Source organism: Meles meles, chromosome 5, assembly GCF_922984935.1.
Source record: "Meles meles chromosome 5, mMelMel3.1 paternal haplotype, whole genome shotgun sequence".
Taxonomy (NCBI): Eukaryota; Metazoa; Chordata; class Mammalia; order Carnivora; family Mustelidae; genus Meles; species Meles meles.
In genome coordinates, this window is record NC_060070.1 from 137671419 (window position 1) to 137688795 (window position 17377).

General features: G+C 41.1%; 1 protein-coding gene and 1 pseudogene across 1 annotated transcript in view; both read left to right on the forward strand.

The window, feature by feature from the left end:
- SYCP2L (synaptonemal complex protein 2 like) overlaps positions 1-17377 on the forward strand; it is a 114556-nt gene that overhangs the window by 80328 nt on the left and 16851 nt on the right. The window contains exons 24-26 of the mRNA XM_046006111.1: positions 2098-2227; positions 3280-3359; positions 3519-3588. Of these exons, the coding sequence (XP_045862067.1) occupies positions 2098-2227; positions 3280-3359; positions 3519-3588 (280 nt within the window). The remainder of the gene's footprint in view (positions 1-2097; positions 2228-3279; positions 3360-3518; positions 3589-17377) is intronic.
- Positions 7978-10038, forward strand: LOC123941551 (annotated as a pseudogene).

Below are 17377 nucleotides of genomic sequence, written 5' to 3' on the forward strand. Positions count from 1 at the left end.
GAACTTCTTCCCTTAGTTTTCAGTTTGCTGACATATTATTTCTAAAGCTTTTTAATGATTTAAACATTTAAATCTTTATTTTGTAAGTGGTTGAAATGACTTCAGGTTTATATAAATATTGAATAAATCCTCAAAGTTTCTCAGCTCATTTTGGTTCTCTTTGTTTTAAAGCAACGTAACTAAAAATATGAACGCTGGTGTTGTCCAGACAAATTCAAAGCCGAATGTTCCTATTAATAGCTGAATCCATCCCCCAACAGCTGGTTTTTGTTCCTCGTCAAATGAGATACATGAAGACTACAGATACAGTGCCAAGTATATGAGTTCTCTAAGGGGGTGGTTGCTGGGATTCTGAGGGCATCAACAGCACCCTACCCCCCTCCGCCATGCAGAAAGACCACGTGGTTGTACTCGGATCACCGTTCTCTCTCCCCACCTGCCCCCTTCTAACAGTTACCCTCTGTGAATCTGTACTGACGAAGTGTATAGTTCCTAGTTTAAACCAAGTGAGCCAGAGTAAGGACCTAAATACATGTTGAATACTTTAAACTGGTATGATTTATCAGTTAGAAATAGGTCAAGGGGCACCTGGGTGGCTCAGTGGGTTAAGGCCTCTGCCTTGTCTCAGGTCATGATCTTGATGAGGGAGCAGGAGGCTGACTGAGGACAAAGCAAAAGCTGGCACCTTGCACCCCCTCTCCACCTGCTCCCCTCGGTAATATGTGTGACATTCCTCAGGCACCTCTGGCTGCCATAAAGGAGAAACAAATACTTAACTTGCTGAGATCACAATCTTGAAGACAGGAATCTCCCAACTATCTTGATGTTAATGACTTGCTAAAAGACCACATTGATCAAGCCGGGAAGACCTCCCCTCCAGGGCACCTTGTAGGCCCTCTTTAGCATATGAAAACTCCGTTGAAACCTCCCTTTCCCTCACCTCTCCCCAACCACAGGGTACATAGCCTGCCATCCCTCACAACCCGCAGCAGCTCTTCCTGCCCACGGGTCCTGTCCCCGTGCTTTAATAAACCACCATTTTGCACCAAAGATGTCTCAAGAATTCTTTCTTGGCCATCGGCTCCAGACCTCACCCCACCGAACTTCACCTAGGTTCTAGAACTTCATCAATCTCAGGGTCCTGGGATCGAGCCCCACATCGGGTTCCCTGCTCAGCGGGGAACCTGCCTCCCCCTCTCTCTGCCGCCTCTCTGCCTACTTGTGATTTCTCTCTTTCTGTCAAATAAATGAAAAAAATCTTAAAAAAAAAATAGGTCAAAAGACAGATTTAAAGTAAATACAGCTTTTGTTTGAAGTAAGCACCAAAGAAACATCAAAGCTTTGAGGACCTATAAATTTAAGCTATGCAACTGACAGGAAGTCTGTTGATTTTTCAGCGAGGTCATTGCTGACTTTGTGTAAATATTAGCATTCAAAATTCACTCCTCTGTGTTGGCATGTAAGAGAATAATTTAGGACAGGATTCGGCAAACTTGTTTTGTAAAGGGTCAGATAATAAATAGTGTAAACATTTTAGACATGTAAGATCATAAATATTTTCTGTGGTGACTATTCCGCTCTTTTGTTGTAGCATGAAAGCAGCCATGGACAATACCTAAGTGAATGCATGTTGCGTTCCAATAAAACTTTATTTACAAGAAGGCCAGTGAACTGTAGTCTGTGGATTCCTGATTTAGAGCAGTGGTTCTCAAACTGTAGTGATCATCAGAATGACCAGTATGGTGTGTTTAAATGCAGATTGCTAGGTTCTGTCCCCATAGTTTCTGGCTAAATATAAGTAATAGATGGGATTCTGGAATTTGCATTTCTGTCAAGTTCCCGGGTGTTGCTGAAGCTCTGTTCTGGGGTGGGGTCCTACTTTGAGAACTTTAGAGTTATTTTTGAGTTAGAATAATGAATTGATAGATGACTTAGTGTGTTTTCAACTTTAGGATCTTATGGTCCTAGTGTTTGTTTTCAAAAGGTGCAAATCCTGTACTCAAACTACTTTAAAGGACATTAGAAATGTATTGAAATTTTTTGAAAACTACTTAAAATGGTTATGAATGTTAACACTCAAAAAATACTGTATTTTAGGCTAAACTTCTAACACCATCATGGAAGGAAACCTCCAGGCAGAATAATTCCACACTTCCAAAAATTTCTGTAACAAAATTTCAGGGTAATTCTGACTTTTTAACCCCTGAAGCTTCTGCCCAGAAAACAGGTACTTGATTTTCTGTTGATTTACATAGAAAAAAAAAATATATATATATATATATAATATGTGTATATATAATATGTGTGTGTATATATATATACACACACACATATATATATATATATTTTAGAAAAAGGAATTTGAATTAAACAAATTTTCTTTAACATGTGTTGAAGAAAGTGTGAATATGTGATCTTTCCTTTACTGTCCTCATTAGCAAAAGATAGAGGACATTGTGTTTTAACATTTGAGATTACCTTGTGCTCTTCCATTTTTAAAGAAAACTCAAATGATGACTTATAGCAGTGATTGGTATACTTTTTCTGTAAGGCACCAGACAGCAAGTATTTTTTTTTTTTCTTTTTAGCAACTCTACTGTTGTAGCTCCAAATCAGCCACAGACCGTCATCAGGCATGGCAGTGTTTCCATAAAACTTTGTTTATAAAACCAAGTGGTGGACTGGATTTGACTGGAGGGGCCAGGGTTTTCCAACCCTTGTCCTGTTAGGTGCATCTTAACCTTTGTTGTATTTTATTAGAACTATTTACATCTTTTGTGAGGTTAGGATTTTGGTTTGCCCATATCATTTTGCAGCTTAGCTCATTGCCAACCAATGATACCAGTCAGTAAGCAGGTGATGACTTCTTAGCTTGGCTGCCACTGGGAGAAAAAGGAGAAAAGGAGAAAAATGTAGCATTAGAGAGTAAGAGGAAATAAGTTAGAAGAACGATGAGAAAAGAAAGAGAAGGGTCACAAGCTAGAGATAGTAGGAGCCTTGTCCCGTGTATTGGGGGCCAGATGGGCAACTATGAAATGTGCTAATTAGTTGAGGCTCATTTTATCTGCAGGCTTGCAAAACCAATAACCTTACATGCCCTAAAAGATAAAAAGGGTTTTTTCATTTTTTGTGGGGTTTTTTTTTTTTTGCCTTTTTTTAAAAAAAAAAGTATCTTTTTGGGGGGTTTGTAAGATTTAATGCATAGAGTGATAGTGAAATGTTATTACCTAAGGTTGCTTCTTAGTATGTTGATGCCCTGGAAATTGTTCTAACACTCAGAACATCAAAGTCCCCACCCCCCGAGCGATCTGTCATCCTTGGAGCATTCAGAAGTTGAAGAAAATATATTGAAGGAAAACGTGTCTAAGGTACTATTTATTGCTGGTTATTCATCTGATTTTCCAGAGTTGTTAATATATTTGCATCATGTGCTTATTCCTCCTTAGAGGATAATGGGCACCATTTGCATCTCATGTTAACATACACTTATAGCTTTTTTTTTTTTTTTTCCTTTGGAGACTGTAGACCAAGAATCCTTGATGAAAACTCCTAGCTTCAAACATAAACTGCAAAGCTTGGAAGACGGAGGTGAGAGAATACTCAGTCTTTGCAGAATAAAGCAAAATTAATTTGCTTTTGGTGGGCTGGGTGTTATTCCAATCACAGCAAATAAAAAAAATGACTTTACAGAGTGACACCAGGTGTTGGAGAGAGCAGTGAGGATCTGCTTATCCTCTCTAGAAGTGCATGAAGGTCAAGGGCAGGGGAGGGACCCTAGGTTCACTCAGAAACAAGAGTGCCTTGTTCCAAGAAACATGGCCTGGGACAGCTGCCTCCTTTTTGGCCTCCAAGGAGGGCTCAGTGGAGGCACCTTCCTATGGATCTGGTCCAGGGGTTCTTTCCATTCCTGACTAAGTAGGTCACTTGCAGTTTATAAAGCCATGTTCTAAACAAAGGTGTGGTCAAGAATGGAAATGTCCCAGTTCATTTTCTCATGGTTACCGTGATAAGGAGGTTTCTTTGTTCTTAAAGATTTTATTTATTTATTTGATAGAGATCACAAGTAGGCAGAGAGGCAGGCAGAGAGATGAAGAAGCAGGCTCCCCGCTGAGCAGAGAGCCTGCCGTGGGGCTCGATTTCAGGGCCCTGAGACCATGACCTGAGCTGAAGGCAGAGGCTTAACCCACTGAGCCACCCAAGTGCCCCCCCCCCCCCCCCCCGCCCCTGCCTTTTTAAGATTTTGTTTATTTAGGAGGTTTTCAAGCCAGTTCACAGGTCTGTGATTGAGTAGAACACCTGGCCACTCTGTAGGGTGTCCCTGAACTGTTTGTTTTCTCTTTACATTTTAAATGGAACCTCGGAAAGATTGAAATAGCTGCATGTCATGTGTATCAACATTTAGTGTATCAGCACAAACATCTGTGAGCCAACATCCAGGTTAAGAAATGAAAGATTGCTATTTCAGAATCCGGGTAGCTGCAACCCGAAATTCATCCCTGCTTCCCCTTTCACAGGGGCCCATTAGCCTTACTTGGTGTTTGATTGCACTGCTTTGCTTTTATTTTTTCACTTTCACATTGGGAGAAATATTATACCTTCCGGAGAGCAGGTCCAGTATGTGCGCAGTTTAAAGAACAATTATAAAGTAAACACCTATGTAACTACAGCCCAGTCTGAGAACTGGATTCCTGGGTCATGACCCGGTTACTTTCCTCCATGCCTTGGAGAGCTAATGATGATCCAGATTTGCATGAAAAGCTTTCTGTTGCTTTTCTTTTCTTCTTTTTAAGACTTATTTATTTATTTGACAGACAGAGATCACAAGTAGGCAGAGAGGCAGGCAGAGAGAGAGATGGGGAAGCAGGTTCCCTGCTGAGCAGAGAGCCCAGTGCAATGTGGGGCTTGATCCCAGGACCCTGAGATCATGACTTGAGCTGAAGACAGAGGCTTAACTCACTGAGCCACCCAGGAGCCCCTGCTTTTCTTTATAATTGTTTTCTTTGTATGCATCCCTTAATAATAGGCAGTTTAGGGACGCCTGGGTGGCTCAGTTGGTTAAGCGGCTGCCTTCAGCTGAGGTCATGATCCCAGCGTCCTGGGATCAAGTCCCACATTGGGCTCCTTGCTCTGTAGGGAGCCTGCTTCTCCCTCTGCCACTCTGTCTGCCTGCGCTCTCTGTCTCTCTCTGACAAATAAATAAATAAAATCTTAAAAAAAAATAATAGGCAGTTTAGTTTTATCTCATGTGCTGTGCAAACAAATGACATCATACTGTGTAAACTGTGTGGCCTGCTTCTGCTCAAAATCATATGTAAAATCTATTTACGCTGATGGATCTAGGTGAAGTATATTTATTTTAATCATAGCATAATATTCAGTGATATGAATGGACTATGTCTGTTCTAGTGCTGTGGGATATTTGGATTACTTGAAGCTTGGGTTGTTATAGATAATGCCACTATGCCGAATTATGTACATTTCTCCTGATACATACTCCAAAATGTTCTCTAGGTGTATTTTTAGGAATAGAATTGCTCAGCCACAGACTTTATATGTCTTTACAGTTTTAGATGTGTGGAACTGTTTTTCCAAACTGGTTGTATCAATTTACTTTCCTGCCAGCTGTGTATGAGTTCCTTATTTCACATTCGCCAATACTTGGGATTTTAAAACTTCTGTGTGTGTGTGTGTATGTATGTGTGTGTGTGTACACTGAAGTTTTAATTTGATTAAATAGCCCTAATTAAGGTTAAGCATCATTTTTATATGTTAGCCACTTGAATTTTCTCTTTTATGTGTGTCTAAAATGTCTTGCCCAGGGGGGCCTGGGGGCCTTAGTTGGTTAAGCGTCTGCCTTCAGCTCAGGTCATGATCCCAGAGTCCTGGGATTGAGCCTGGCCTTGGGCTCCCTGCTCAGCAGGGAGTCTGCTTCTCCCTCTCCCTCTGCCTGCTGCTCTGCCTACTTCTCTCTCTGTGTGTCTCTCTGTCAAATAAATAAGTAAATCTTTAAAACGATGTCTTACCCATTTGTCTGGAGGATTGTCTTTTTTTTTTTTTTTAATTATTTATTTGAGAGAGAACAAGCAGGGGGAAAAGAGGGAGAGGGAGAAGCAGGCTCTCTGCTGAGCAAGGAGTCTGATATGGGACTTGATCCCAGAACTCTGGAATCATGACCCGAGCCAAAGGCAAGCGCTTAACTGATTGAGCTGCCCAAGTGCCCTGGGAGGATTGTCTCTTTATATGAGTTCCTAGGGACTCTGCGTATGTTCGGGGCTGGTTATGCGTCTTGTAACCGTCTTCTTCCAGTGCGTGTTTTGCACTTTTTCTCTGTAGGATGTTCTCACTGGAGGTCTTTATGGCTGCTCTTTGAATAAAGTTTGAGAGTGTTGATTTTTATTCAAGTTACGGAAGTTTGAGAAGGATTGGTATAAATTCTTCTCTGAATGTTTCATAGAATCCATTGATTCTGTTTCCTTACTCATTACTGTTCTAGTCAGATTTTCTATTTATGATTCAGTTTTAGTAGATTGTATGTTTCTAAGAATTGACCCATTTCTTCTAGATTGGCAATTTTTTGGTGCATAATCTTTTGCAGTAGTCTCCTATAATCCTTTGTATTTTTTGTGGTACCTATTGTAATGTCTCTTATTTCTGATTTTGAGTCTTTTCCCCCTTAATTTAGCTAAAAGGTTGTCAGCTTTATCTTAAAAAAGCAAAACAAAACAAAACCAAAACAGCTCTTTCACTGATTTTTTTTTCTATTTTTCTTGTCTCTATTTCATTTAATTCATTTTTTTGTTTGTTTTTGGTTTTTTTGTTTTCCTTTTGTTAAGGCTTAGTTTGGTCTTTTTCCAGTCATAAGAGGTAAGGTGAGGTGGTTTATTTGGATTTTTTTACCTTTAATGTAGGCACTATGGCTATAAATTTCTCTCAATACTACTTTTACTGAACTCCAAAGTTTTTGTTGACCTTTACCATTTTCAATTATGTCAAGATATTTTTTTATTTTCCTTTTTTTTTTTTTTAAGATTATTTATTTATTTATTTGACAGACTGAGAACACAAGTAGGCAGAGAGGCAGGCAGAGAGAGAGAAGAGGAAGCAGGCTCCCTGCGATGTGGGGCTTGATTCCAGGACCCTGGGATCATGACCTGAGCCGAAGACAGAGGCTTAACCCACTGAGCCATCCAGGCGCTCCTTTATTTTCCTTTTGATTTCTTTGACCCAGATGTCAGGAGTGTGCTGTTTAATTTCCACATATTTGTGAATTTTTCCAGTTTCTTCCTAGTGTTTCTAGTTTCATATCATTGTGTTCAGAAAAGATTCCTGGCATGATTTCAATCTTCTTAAATTTCCTGAGACTCGTTTTGTGACCCAACATGTGCATCCTCGAAAACACACCGTGTGTTCCATGTGTGTTTGAAAAGAATTGGTATTCTGTTGCCCGACAGAATGATCTGTAGGTGTCTGTCAGGTCTATTTGGTGTAAAGTAAAATCAAGTCTAGTGTTTCCTTATTGATTTTTTGGGTTTTTTTGTCTGTATGATTTATCCATTGTTGAAGGTATGGTATTGAGGTCTACTATAGTTTCTATTTGCATAAAATACTTCTTTTTCCTTCTCTTTGAGCCTATGTGCATCCTTAAAAGTGAACTAAATCTCCTGTGGGTAGCATATAGATTAGGTCTTTTTTGTTTGTCTGCTTAATCCATTCAGCTACTTTATTCCTGTGGATTGAATAATTCGATAAATTTTCATTTATTTTAATTCAAAAAATTGAGTATACTTGACCCACAGTAGTTATAGTTTTAGGCATACAACTTAGTGATTTGACAAGTTTATATATTACGCTATGTTCACTACAAGTATAGCTACCATCTGTCACCATGCTTAGCTCTTATGATATCATTGGCTGTATTCGTTATGCTCTCCTTTTTATTCCTGTGACTTACTCATTCCATTGAGGTAACCTCTGAAAATGGTTCACTATTCGCTTGACCCAGAAAAACATACAAAATTGTGCAAATCAAGAGGCTCAAATCTTTGCATTCACTTTAAGAATACATGTGAAACTGCCCAGGCCATCAAGGGCGTGCATACTCAAAAAGCCACCGAGTATCTGAAAGACATCACTTTGTAGAAGCAGTGTGTGCACAAAAACAGACACATAGATCAGTGGAACAGAATAGAGAGCCCAGAAATCGACCCTCAACTCTATGGCCAACTCATCTTCGACAAAGCAGGAAAGAATGTCCAATGGAAAAAAGACAGCCTCTTCAATAAATGGTGCTGGGAAAATTGGACAGCCACATGCAGAAAAATGAAATTGGACCACTTCCTTACACCACACACGAAAATAGACTCCAAATGGATGAAGGACCTCAATGTGAGAAAGGAATCCATCCAAATCCTTGAGGAGAATGCAGGCAGCAACCTCTTCGACCTCAGCCGCAGCAACATCTTCCTAGGAACAACGGCAAAGGCAAGGGAAGCAAGGGCAAAAATGAACTATTGGGATTTCCTCAAGATCAAAAGCTTTTGCACAGCAAAGGAAACAGTTAACAAAACCAAAAGACAGCTGACAGAATGGGAGAAGATATTTGCAAACGACATATCAGATAAAGGGCTAGTCTCCAAAATCTATAAGGAACTTAGCAAACTCAACACCCAAAGAACAAACAATCCAATCAAGAAATGGGCAGAGGACATGAACAGACATTTCTGCAAAGAAGACATCCAGATGGCCAACAGACACATGAAAAAGTGCTCCACGTCACTCGGCATCAGGGAAATACAAATCAAAACCACAATGAGATATCACCTCACACCAGTCAGAATGGCTAAAATTAACAAGTCAGGAAATGACAGATGCTGGAGAGGATGTGGAGAAAGGGGAACCCTCCTCCACTGTTGGTGGGAATGCAAGCTGGTGCAACCACTCTGGAAAACAGCATGGAGGTTCCTCAAAATGTTGAAAATAGAACTACCCTATGACCCAGCAACTGCACTACTGGGTATTTACCCTAAAGATACAAACATAGTGATCCGAAGGGGCACGTGTACCCTAATGTTTATAGCAGCAATGTCTACAATAGCCAGACTATGGAAAGAACCTAGATGTCCATCAACAGATGAATGGATAAAGAAGAGGTGGTATATATACACAATGGAATACTATGCAGCCATCAAAAGAAATGAAATCTTGCCATTTGCGACGACGTGGATGGAACTAGAGCGTATCATGCTTAGTGAAATAAGTCAATCGGAGAAAGACAACTATCATATGATCTCCCTGATATGAGGACATGGAGAAGCAACATGGGGGGGTAGGGGGATAGGAGAAGAATAAATGAAACAAGATGGGATTGGGAGGGAGACAAACCATAAATGACTCTTAATCTCACAAAACAAACTGGGGGTTGCTGGGGGGAGGTGGGATTGGGAGAGGGGGAGCGGGCTATGGACATTGGGGAGGGGAGGCGAACCATAAGAGACTATGGACTCTGAAAAACAACCTGAGGGTTTTGAAGGATCAGGGGTGGGAGGTTGGGGGAACAGGTGGTGGGTAATGGGGAGGGCACGTTTTGCATGGAACACTGGGTGTTGTGCAAAAAGAATGAATACTGTTACGCTGAAAAAATAAATAAAATGGAAGCAGTGTGTGCCATTCCGTCACTACAATGGTGGAACTGGTAGGTGTGCCCAGGCCAAACAGCGAGGCAGGATACAGGGCCAGTGGCCCAAGAAAAGTGCTGAATTTTTACTGCACATGCTTAAAAATGCAGAGAGTAATGCTGGGCTTAAGGGTTTAGATGTAGATTCTCTGGTCATTGAGCATATCCAGGGGAACAAAGCCCCCAGGATGCAGCATAGAACTTACAGGGCTCATGGTTGGCTTAACCCATACATGAGCTCTCCCTGCCTTATTGGGATGATCCTTCTGGAAAAAGAGCAGATTGTTCCTAAACCAAAAGAAAAAGTTGCATGTAAGAAAAAGGTATCCCAGAAGAAACTGAACAAACTTATGGCCTGGGGGTAAATTCTACACAGAATAAATGCAAATAAAAAAAAAACAAAACCTCCATCAGTTTTTTTCCCAGTATTTATAATTGAGTCTACTTTTTGTTCATTTTTTAAAGATTCCACTTGTAAGTGGAATCATATGGCATTTGTCTTTTTCCGTCTGACTTCTTTTGCTTAGCATAATACCCTGTAGGTCTTCTCACTCTTTGCAAATGGTTTGATACTTTATATGGAAAACCCAAAAGACTCCACTCCCAAACTGCTAGAACTCATATAGGAATTCAGTAAAGTGTCAGGATATAAAGTCAATGCACAGAAATCAGTTGCATTTCTATACACCAACAGTAAGACAGAAGAAAGAGAAATTAAGGAGTTGATCGCATTACAATTGTACCCAAGACCATAAGATGTGTAGGAATAAACCTAACCAAAGAGGCAAAGAATCTATACTCAGAAAACTATGAAGTACTCATGAAAGAAATTGAAGACACACACAAAAAAAATGGAAAAAATGTTCCATGCTCATAGACTGGAAGAATAAATACTGTGAAAATGTCTATGGTACCTAGAGCAATCTATACATTTAATGCAATTCCTATCAAAATACCATCAACTCTTTTCAAAGAAATGGAGCAAATAATACTAAAATTTATATGGAACCAGAAAAGACCCCAAATAGCCAGAGGAAGGTTGAAGAAGAAAACCAAAGATGACAGCATCACAATTCCAGACTTCCAGCTCTATTACAAAGCTCATCAAGGTAGTATGGTGTTAGCACAAAAACAGACACATAGATCAATGGAACAGAATAGAAAGCCAGAAATGGACCCTCAACTCTATGGTCAGCTAATCTTCAACAAAGCAGGGAAGAATGTCCAATGGAAAAAAGACAGTCTCTTCAACAAATGGTGTTGGGAAAATTGGACAGCCACATGCAGAAGAATGAAACTGGACTATTTCCTTACACCACACACAGAAATAGACTCAAAATGGATGAAGGACCTCATGTGAGATAGGAATCCATCAAAATCCTTGAGAACACAGGCAGCAACCTCTTCGACCTCAGCTGCAGCAAGTTCTTCCTAGGAACATCGGCAAAGGCAAGGGAAGCAAGGGCAAAAATGAACTATTGGGACTTCATCAAGATCAAAAGCTTTTGCACAGCAAAGGAAACAGTCAACAAAACCAAAAGACAACTGACAGAATGGGAGGAGATATTTGCAAATGACATATCAGATAAAGGGCTAGTATCCAAAACCTATTAAGAGCCTATCAAACTCAATATCCAAAGAAAAAATAATCCAATCAAAAATGGGCAGAGGACATGAACAGATATTGCTGCAAAGAAGACATCCAGATGGCCAACAGACACATGAAAAAGTATTCCACATCACTCTGGATCAGTGAAATACAACTCAAAACCACAGTGAGATACCACCTCACACCAGTCAGAATGATTAACAAGTCAGGAAATGATAGATGTTGCCGAGGATGTGGAGAAAGTGGAACCCTCCTACACTGTTGGTGGGAATGCAAGCTGGTGCAGCCACTCTGGAAAACAGCACAGAGGTTCCTCAAACAGTTCAAAATAGCTACCCCATGACCCAGCAATTGCACCAGTAGGTATTTACCCTAAAGATATAAATGTAGGGCGCCTGGGTAGCCCTTCAAAATACCATCAGTGTATTTGATGAGCCCTCTGCACACTCTGAGCCTTTGGCTCAGGTCGTGGTCTCAGGGATCGAGCCCCACATCAGGCTCTCTGCTCAGCAGGGAGTCTGCTTCCCCTTCGCTGCCTGCCTCTTTGCCTCCTTGTGATCACTCTCTCTGTCAAATAAATAAAATCTTAAAAAAAAAAAAAAAAAAAGATACAAATGTAGTGATCCGAAGGGGCATGTGCACCTGAATGTTTATAGCAGCAATGTCCACAATAGCCAAACAATGGAAAGAGCCTAGATGTCCATCAACAGATGAATGGATAAAGATGTGTGTGTACACACACACACACACACACACACACATACACACACAGTGGAATACTATGCAACCATCAAAACCCTGAAATCTTGCCATTTATAACATGGATGGAACCAGAGAGTATAATGCTAAGCAAAACAAGTCAGAGAAAGACAATTATCATGTGATCTCACTGATATGAGGAATTTGAGAAACAAGACAGATGATCATAGAGGAAGGGAGGGAAAAATGAAACACGATGACACCAGAGAGGGAGACAAACCATAAGAGACTCTTAATCTCAGGAAACAAACTGAGGGTTGCTGGAGTTGAGGGTGGTGGTGGAAGGGATGGGGTGGCTGGGTGATGGACATTGGGGAGAGTGTGTGCTATGGTGAGTGCTATAAATTGTATAAAACTGATGAATCACAGACCTGTATCTGTGAGAGACATAATACATTATGTTAATTAAAAATGAGTATTTCAAAAATTTTAAAAAATACCCTGTAGGTCTATCCATGTCTCAAATGGCATGATCTCATCCTTTTTACAGTTACATAATATTCCAGGTTGTGTGTGTGTGCGTGTGTGTGTGTGTGCGCGCGCAAATCACACCTTCCTTATCCTTTCGTCTATTGATGGACACTGAGGTTGCTTCCATGTCTTGGTCATTGTTAATAATGCTGCAATAAACATAGGGGTACGTAGATCTTTTTGAGTTAGTGTGTCTATTTTCCTTTGGTACATATCCCCCAATAGTGGAATTATTGGATCATATGGTATTTCTTTTTAAGAGAAAAAAGATTTTGTTTACTTGAGAGACAGAGCATGAGCAGGGGAAGGGACGGAGGGAGGGGGAGAAGCAGACAATGGTCCCGAGTGGGGAGCCTGAGATCAGGAGCCTGAGATCATGACTCAGGCACCCCTCTATGGTATTTCTATTTTTAGTTTTTTAAGGAGCTTCCATACCGTTCTCCACAGTGGCTATACCAATTTTCATTCTCACCAACAGTACATGAGGGTTCCTTTTTCTCCGCATCCTCCCAACATTTGTTTATCTTCTTAGACAGCCTAATATGTGTGAGATAATCTCTCATGTTGTTTTTTTCTTTTCCCTGGTAAGGGATGTTGAGCACCTTTTCATGTGATTGTTGGCCATCTGTATGTCTTCTTTGGAAAAACATCTATTCAGGTCTCTGCCCTTTTTAAAATTTGGTCAGTCCACTAATAGGTGAGGAATTACTAATGTCATCTTACTGTGTTCTGACTGTTCTGTAGTTCCTTTGTTAATCTCTTCCTCTCTTTTGTGAATTGGTGATTTTTCATAGTAGTATTTTTTATTCCCTTTATCTTTTGTGTATTTACTTTTGCGTAGGTTTTGCTTTGTGATTACCATGAGGTTTACATATAATGTCTTAGATACCTAATAGTCTGTTTCAAGCTGATAACAAGTTTTATTGCGTATAAAACTTCACCCTTTGCTTGCCCCAAATTTTATGTTTTGTTAGTTTGCCTCTGTTTATACTGGGCATACATTACCAAATTATTACAGGTATAATTATTTTCAATATTTTCATTGTTCATACTAGATTTAAGTGATTAACATGCCACCATGTTATAATATTCTTATTAACTATGTACTCAGAAATGTGACATATTTTCCTCTGTTCTTATGTTACTAATTATCACCCTTTCATTTCGACTTGATGAAGTACTTTGAGCATTTCTTTTTTTTTTTTAAAGATTTTATTTATTTGACAGACGGAGATCACAAGTAGGCAGAGAGGAGGAAGCAGGCTCCCTGCCGAGCAGAAAGCCTGATGTGGGGCTGGATCCCAGAACCGTGAGATCATGACCTGAGCTGAAGGCAGAGGCTTTAACCCACTGAGCCACCGAGGCGCCCCACTTTGAGCATTTCTTATAATGCTCAGATCTTGTGACAATAAACTCCCTTAGCTTTTATTTGCCTGGGGAAGTCTTTATTTCTCCATTTCTGTGGGACAACTTTTCTACATCAAATATTCATGGTTGGCAATTTTTTTTCTTTCAGCACTTCATATATATCATTCCATTTTTTTCAGCCTGCAAAATTTCTGATGAGAAATCTGCTGATAGATAATATAAAATAATTACACCTGTAATAATTGGATGGTATGTGCCCAATATAAACAGAGGTAAACGTTATGGAGATTCCCTTCTATGTGGGATTTTTTTTTTCCATTGCTACTTTTCTTTTCTTTCTTTTTTTTTTAAGATTTTATTTATTTGACAGAGATCACAAGTAGGCAGAGAGGCAGGCAGAGAGAGAGGGAAGCAGGCTCCCTGCTGAGCAGAGAGCCCAATGCGGGGCTCGATCCCAGGACCCTAGGATCATGACCTGAGCCGAAGGCAGAGGCTTAACCCTCTGAGCCACCCAGGTGCCCCCCGTTGCTACTTTTATTTTTATTTTAATCCAGTATAGTTAACATGTAGTGCTGTATTAGGTTCAGGTGTACGATACAGTGATTCAATAGTTCTATACATTTCTCTGTGCTCAACAAGGTAAGTATATGCTTAATGCCCTTGATCTACTTCACCTGTCTCCCTTCTAGTGCGCATGAATGTGTTCTCTATAGTTAAGAGTGTTTTTCTTGGTTTGTCTCTCTGGTTTTCCCCTTTGTTCATTTGTTTCTTAGATTCTACCTTTGAGTGAAATCATATGGTATTTTTCTCTGACTTATTTTGCTTAACATTCTCTAGCTCTATCCATGTTCTTGCAAATGACAAGATTTCATTCCTTTTTTTTAAATCTTTTTAAGATTTTATTTATTTATTTGACAGATGGAGATCACAAGTAGGCAGAGAGGCAGGCAGAGAGAGAGGGGGAAGCAGGCTCCCTGCTGAGCAGAGAGCCCAAAGCGGGACTCGATCCCCGGACCCCGAGCTCACGACCCGAGCCAAAGGCAGAGGCCTTAACCCACTGAGCCACCCAGGCGCCCCAAGATTTCATTCTTTTTTATGGCTGAGTAACATTCCATTGCATCTATACCTCCTCCTCCTTATCCGTGCATTTGTCAATGGCCTCTTAGGTTGCTTCTGTAATTTGACTACAGTAAATAATGCCACTATACAGATGGGGGTACATGTATCCCTTTGAATTGTACTTTTGTATTTTTTGTGTGTGTAAATACCCAGTAATGCTATGACTGGATCGTTGGATAGTTCTGTTTTTAACTTTGAGGAACCTCCATACTGTGGTCCACAACGGCTATGCCAGTTTGCATTCCCACCAACTGTGCAAGAGGGTTCCTTTTTCTCTACATCCCTGGGCTTCCTAAGTAGAGCGCACCCTGGTAGGATGGTTGAAACAGAAGTCAGTGAAAGCTGGGGTGTCCTGGGATGATCCATGCAGGGCGTACTCTAGAGCCAAAGCAGGCATGGGCCCAGAGGTTTCAGGGCACTCTGTGCAGGGGAAAGGGGTGGAGGGGGGTGTCCTGGCAAGTTGTCTGGAGGTCAAGTGGTTCAGGCCTGACGAGTTCTTGGATGTTTTATGTCTTGATGAGATGGCTGGAGCCATCAGCTGGAACTGACCAGGGATGTCCTGGTGTGTGCTGCCCTGGCGCCATATTGATGGGATGGCTGGGGCTGGCGTGGAGGTGGGTCAGCTATGGCAGCCCAACCCGGCTTCCGTCTGCGCTATCAAGGCAGAGGGTGAACATAAACCACTGCACTCACCAGCCCCTCTGATCCAGAGTGAGTTCCAGCAGTCCCCCACTGTTGGACAGGATCCTAGGGCTAGATCTTTTTTAATTCTAGTTGCCCTTTTAAATCACAGGGTTTTTTTTATGCCCCAGGCCAGACAAATCTGCACCCCACCCCTTAGAACTATCCCGCCCCACTGCAGCTCACTGTGGAGGGGGATGGAGGCTCCTTCATTACCATGCCCTCCTCTCTCTTGCTGTTCTCTATGCGGTCTATCTTTTGTTGTGCAGAAGCTGCTTAGTCAACCCTCCATTCTTCAGTTGCTCTATAAATGTGCACGTTATTGGTGAAGGAGGCGAGTTCAGGGTCTTCCTATGTTGCCATTTTAGGAACCCCTAAGATGTCGCATATTTTTTTTCTATTAACATAATGTATTACTGGCTTCAGGGGCACAGGTCTGTGAATCATCAGTCTTACACAATTCACAGCGCTCACCGTAGCACCTACCCTCCCCAAAGCCCATCACCCAGGCACCCCATCCCTACCAGCCCTAGGAACCCTCAGTTTGTTTCCTGAGAGTAAGAGTCTCTTATGGTTTGTCTCCCTCTCTGGTTTCATCTTGTATCTCATATTTTTTTTCATAGGAACTTGGATATTTTGTAACATTCATTTATTCATTCAGTGAACATCTACTGAGAGTCTGCTGTGGGCCAGGCGCTTTTCTAAGGGTTAGATATTCTGAAGGACAAAACAGAGAAAATGCAGGCTTTGCTGGAGTTTATCTTCCAGTGTGTTGGGGGCAAATAATATACAAGAGAAGTAAAACATGTAGCATGTTATATTGTGATATAGGCTAGGGGAAAGAAATGAAGCATGGGAAGAGATTAAAAAGTTGGGGTGGTGGTACTGAAATTTTATGTTGGTTGGCCAGAGAAAAACTTAATGCCGAGCTATGGGGGAAAGGATTCAAGTCAACCAGAGCAAAGGCCTTGAGATGAAAACATGCTTGAGGTGTCGGAGGCACCCCAGGAAGATACATAGAGAAGCAGAGTCCAGAAAGAGAAACTTAGCTCTTTGCTTCTCCACCATTCCACCATATGGCACGGCTCATTCAAATATTTGTACATAGTAGCATTCACATATCTGCTGAATAATGAATTTTCCCCTCTGGAGGGGAAAAATCAGTAATGACTGGCAGGATATGTGAGGAGAAGGGGCAAAGCCAGGTGACGTCACAGCTAAGTGTGTACGTAGGGGCTAAGTGTCTGGTGGGGAAGAAAGAGTGGTTGGGATAGAAGAGAGTAGGTTTTGAGATGGAGTTGTTGACTAAGCAGTTGGAAATGCAAATTTGCTGCTTAATGGAGCTCAGGGAAGAGAGAAATTGGGACGGTGACGAAGTTGAAGTCACAGGACTGATGAGATCCTCCCGGGAGGATGGCCTTGGATAGGGTCATGTTGTGGGAACGCAGAAAGAAGGATGGATTCATTCTGTATGCAGGGCCTTGACCTTGGTGATGGGAAGAGAAGTAGATGGTAAGGAGAAGCAGGAGTTGGGCCTAATTCTAGAGCTCTATTGATGGTGGTACCACTGATAAGATTGGGAGGGCTCAGCAGGAACAAGGACATGTTTGGGGTAAAAGTGAATATCAGTAGAAAATGTTGAGTAAATGCCAAATCCAAAGAGAATATATATTTAAATCTGCTAAGCAGAAGGTCTC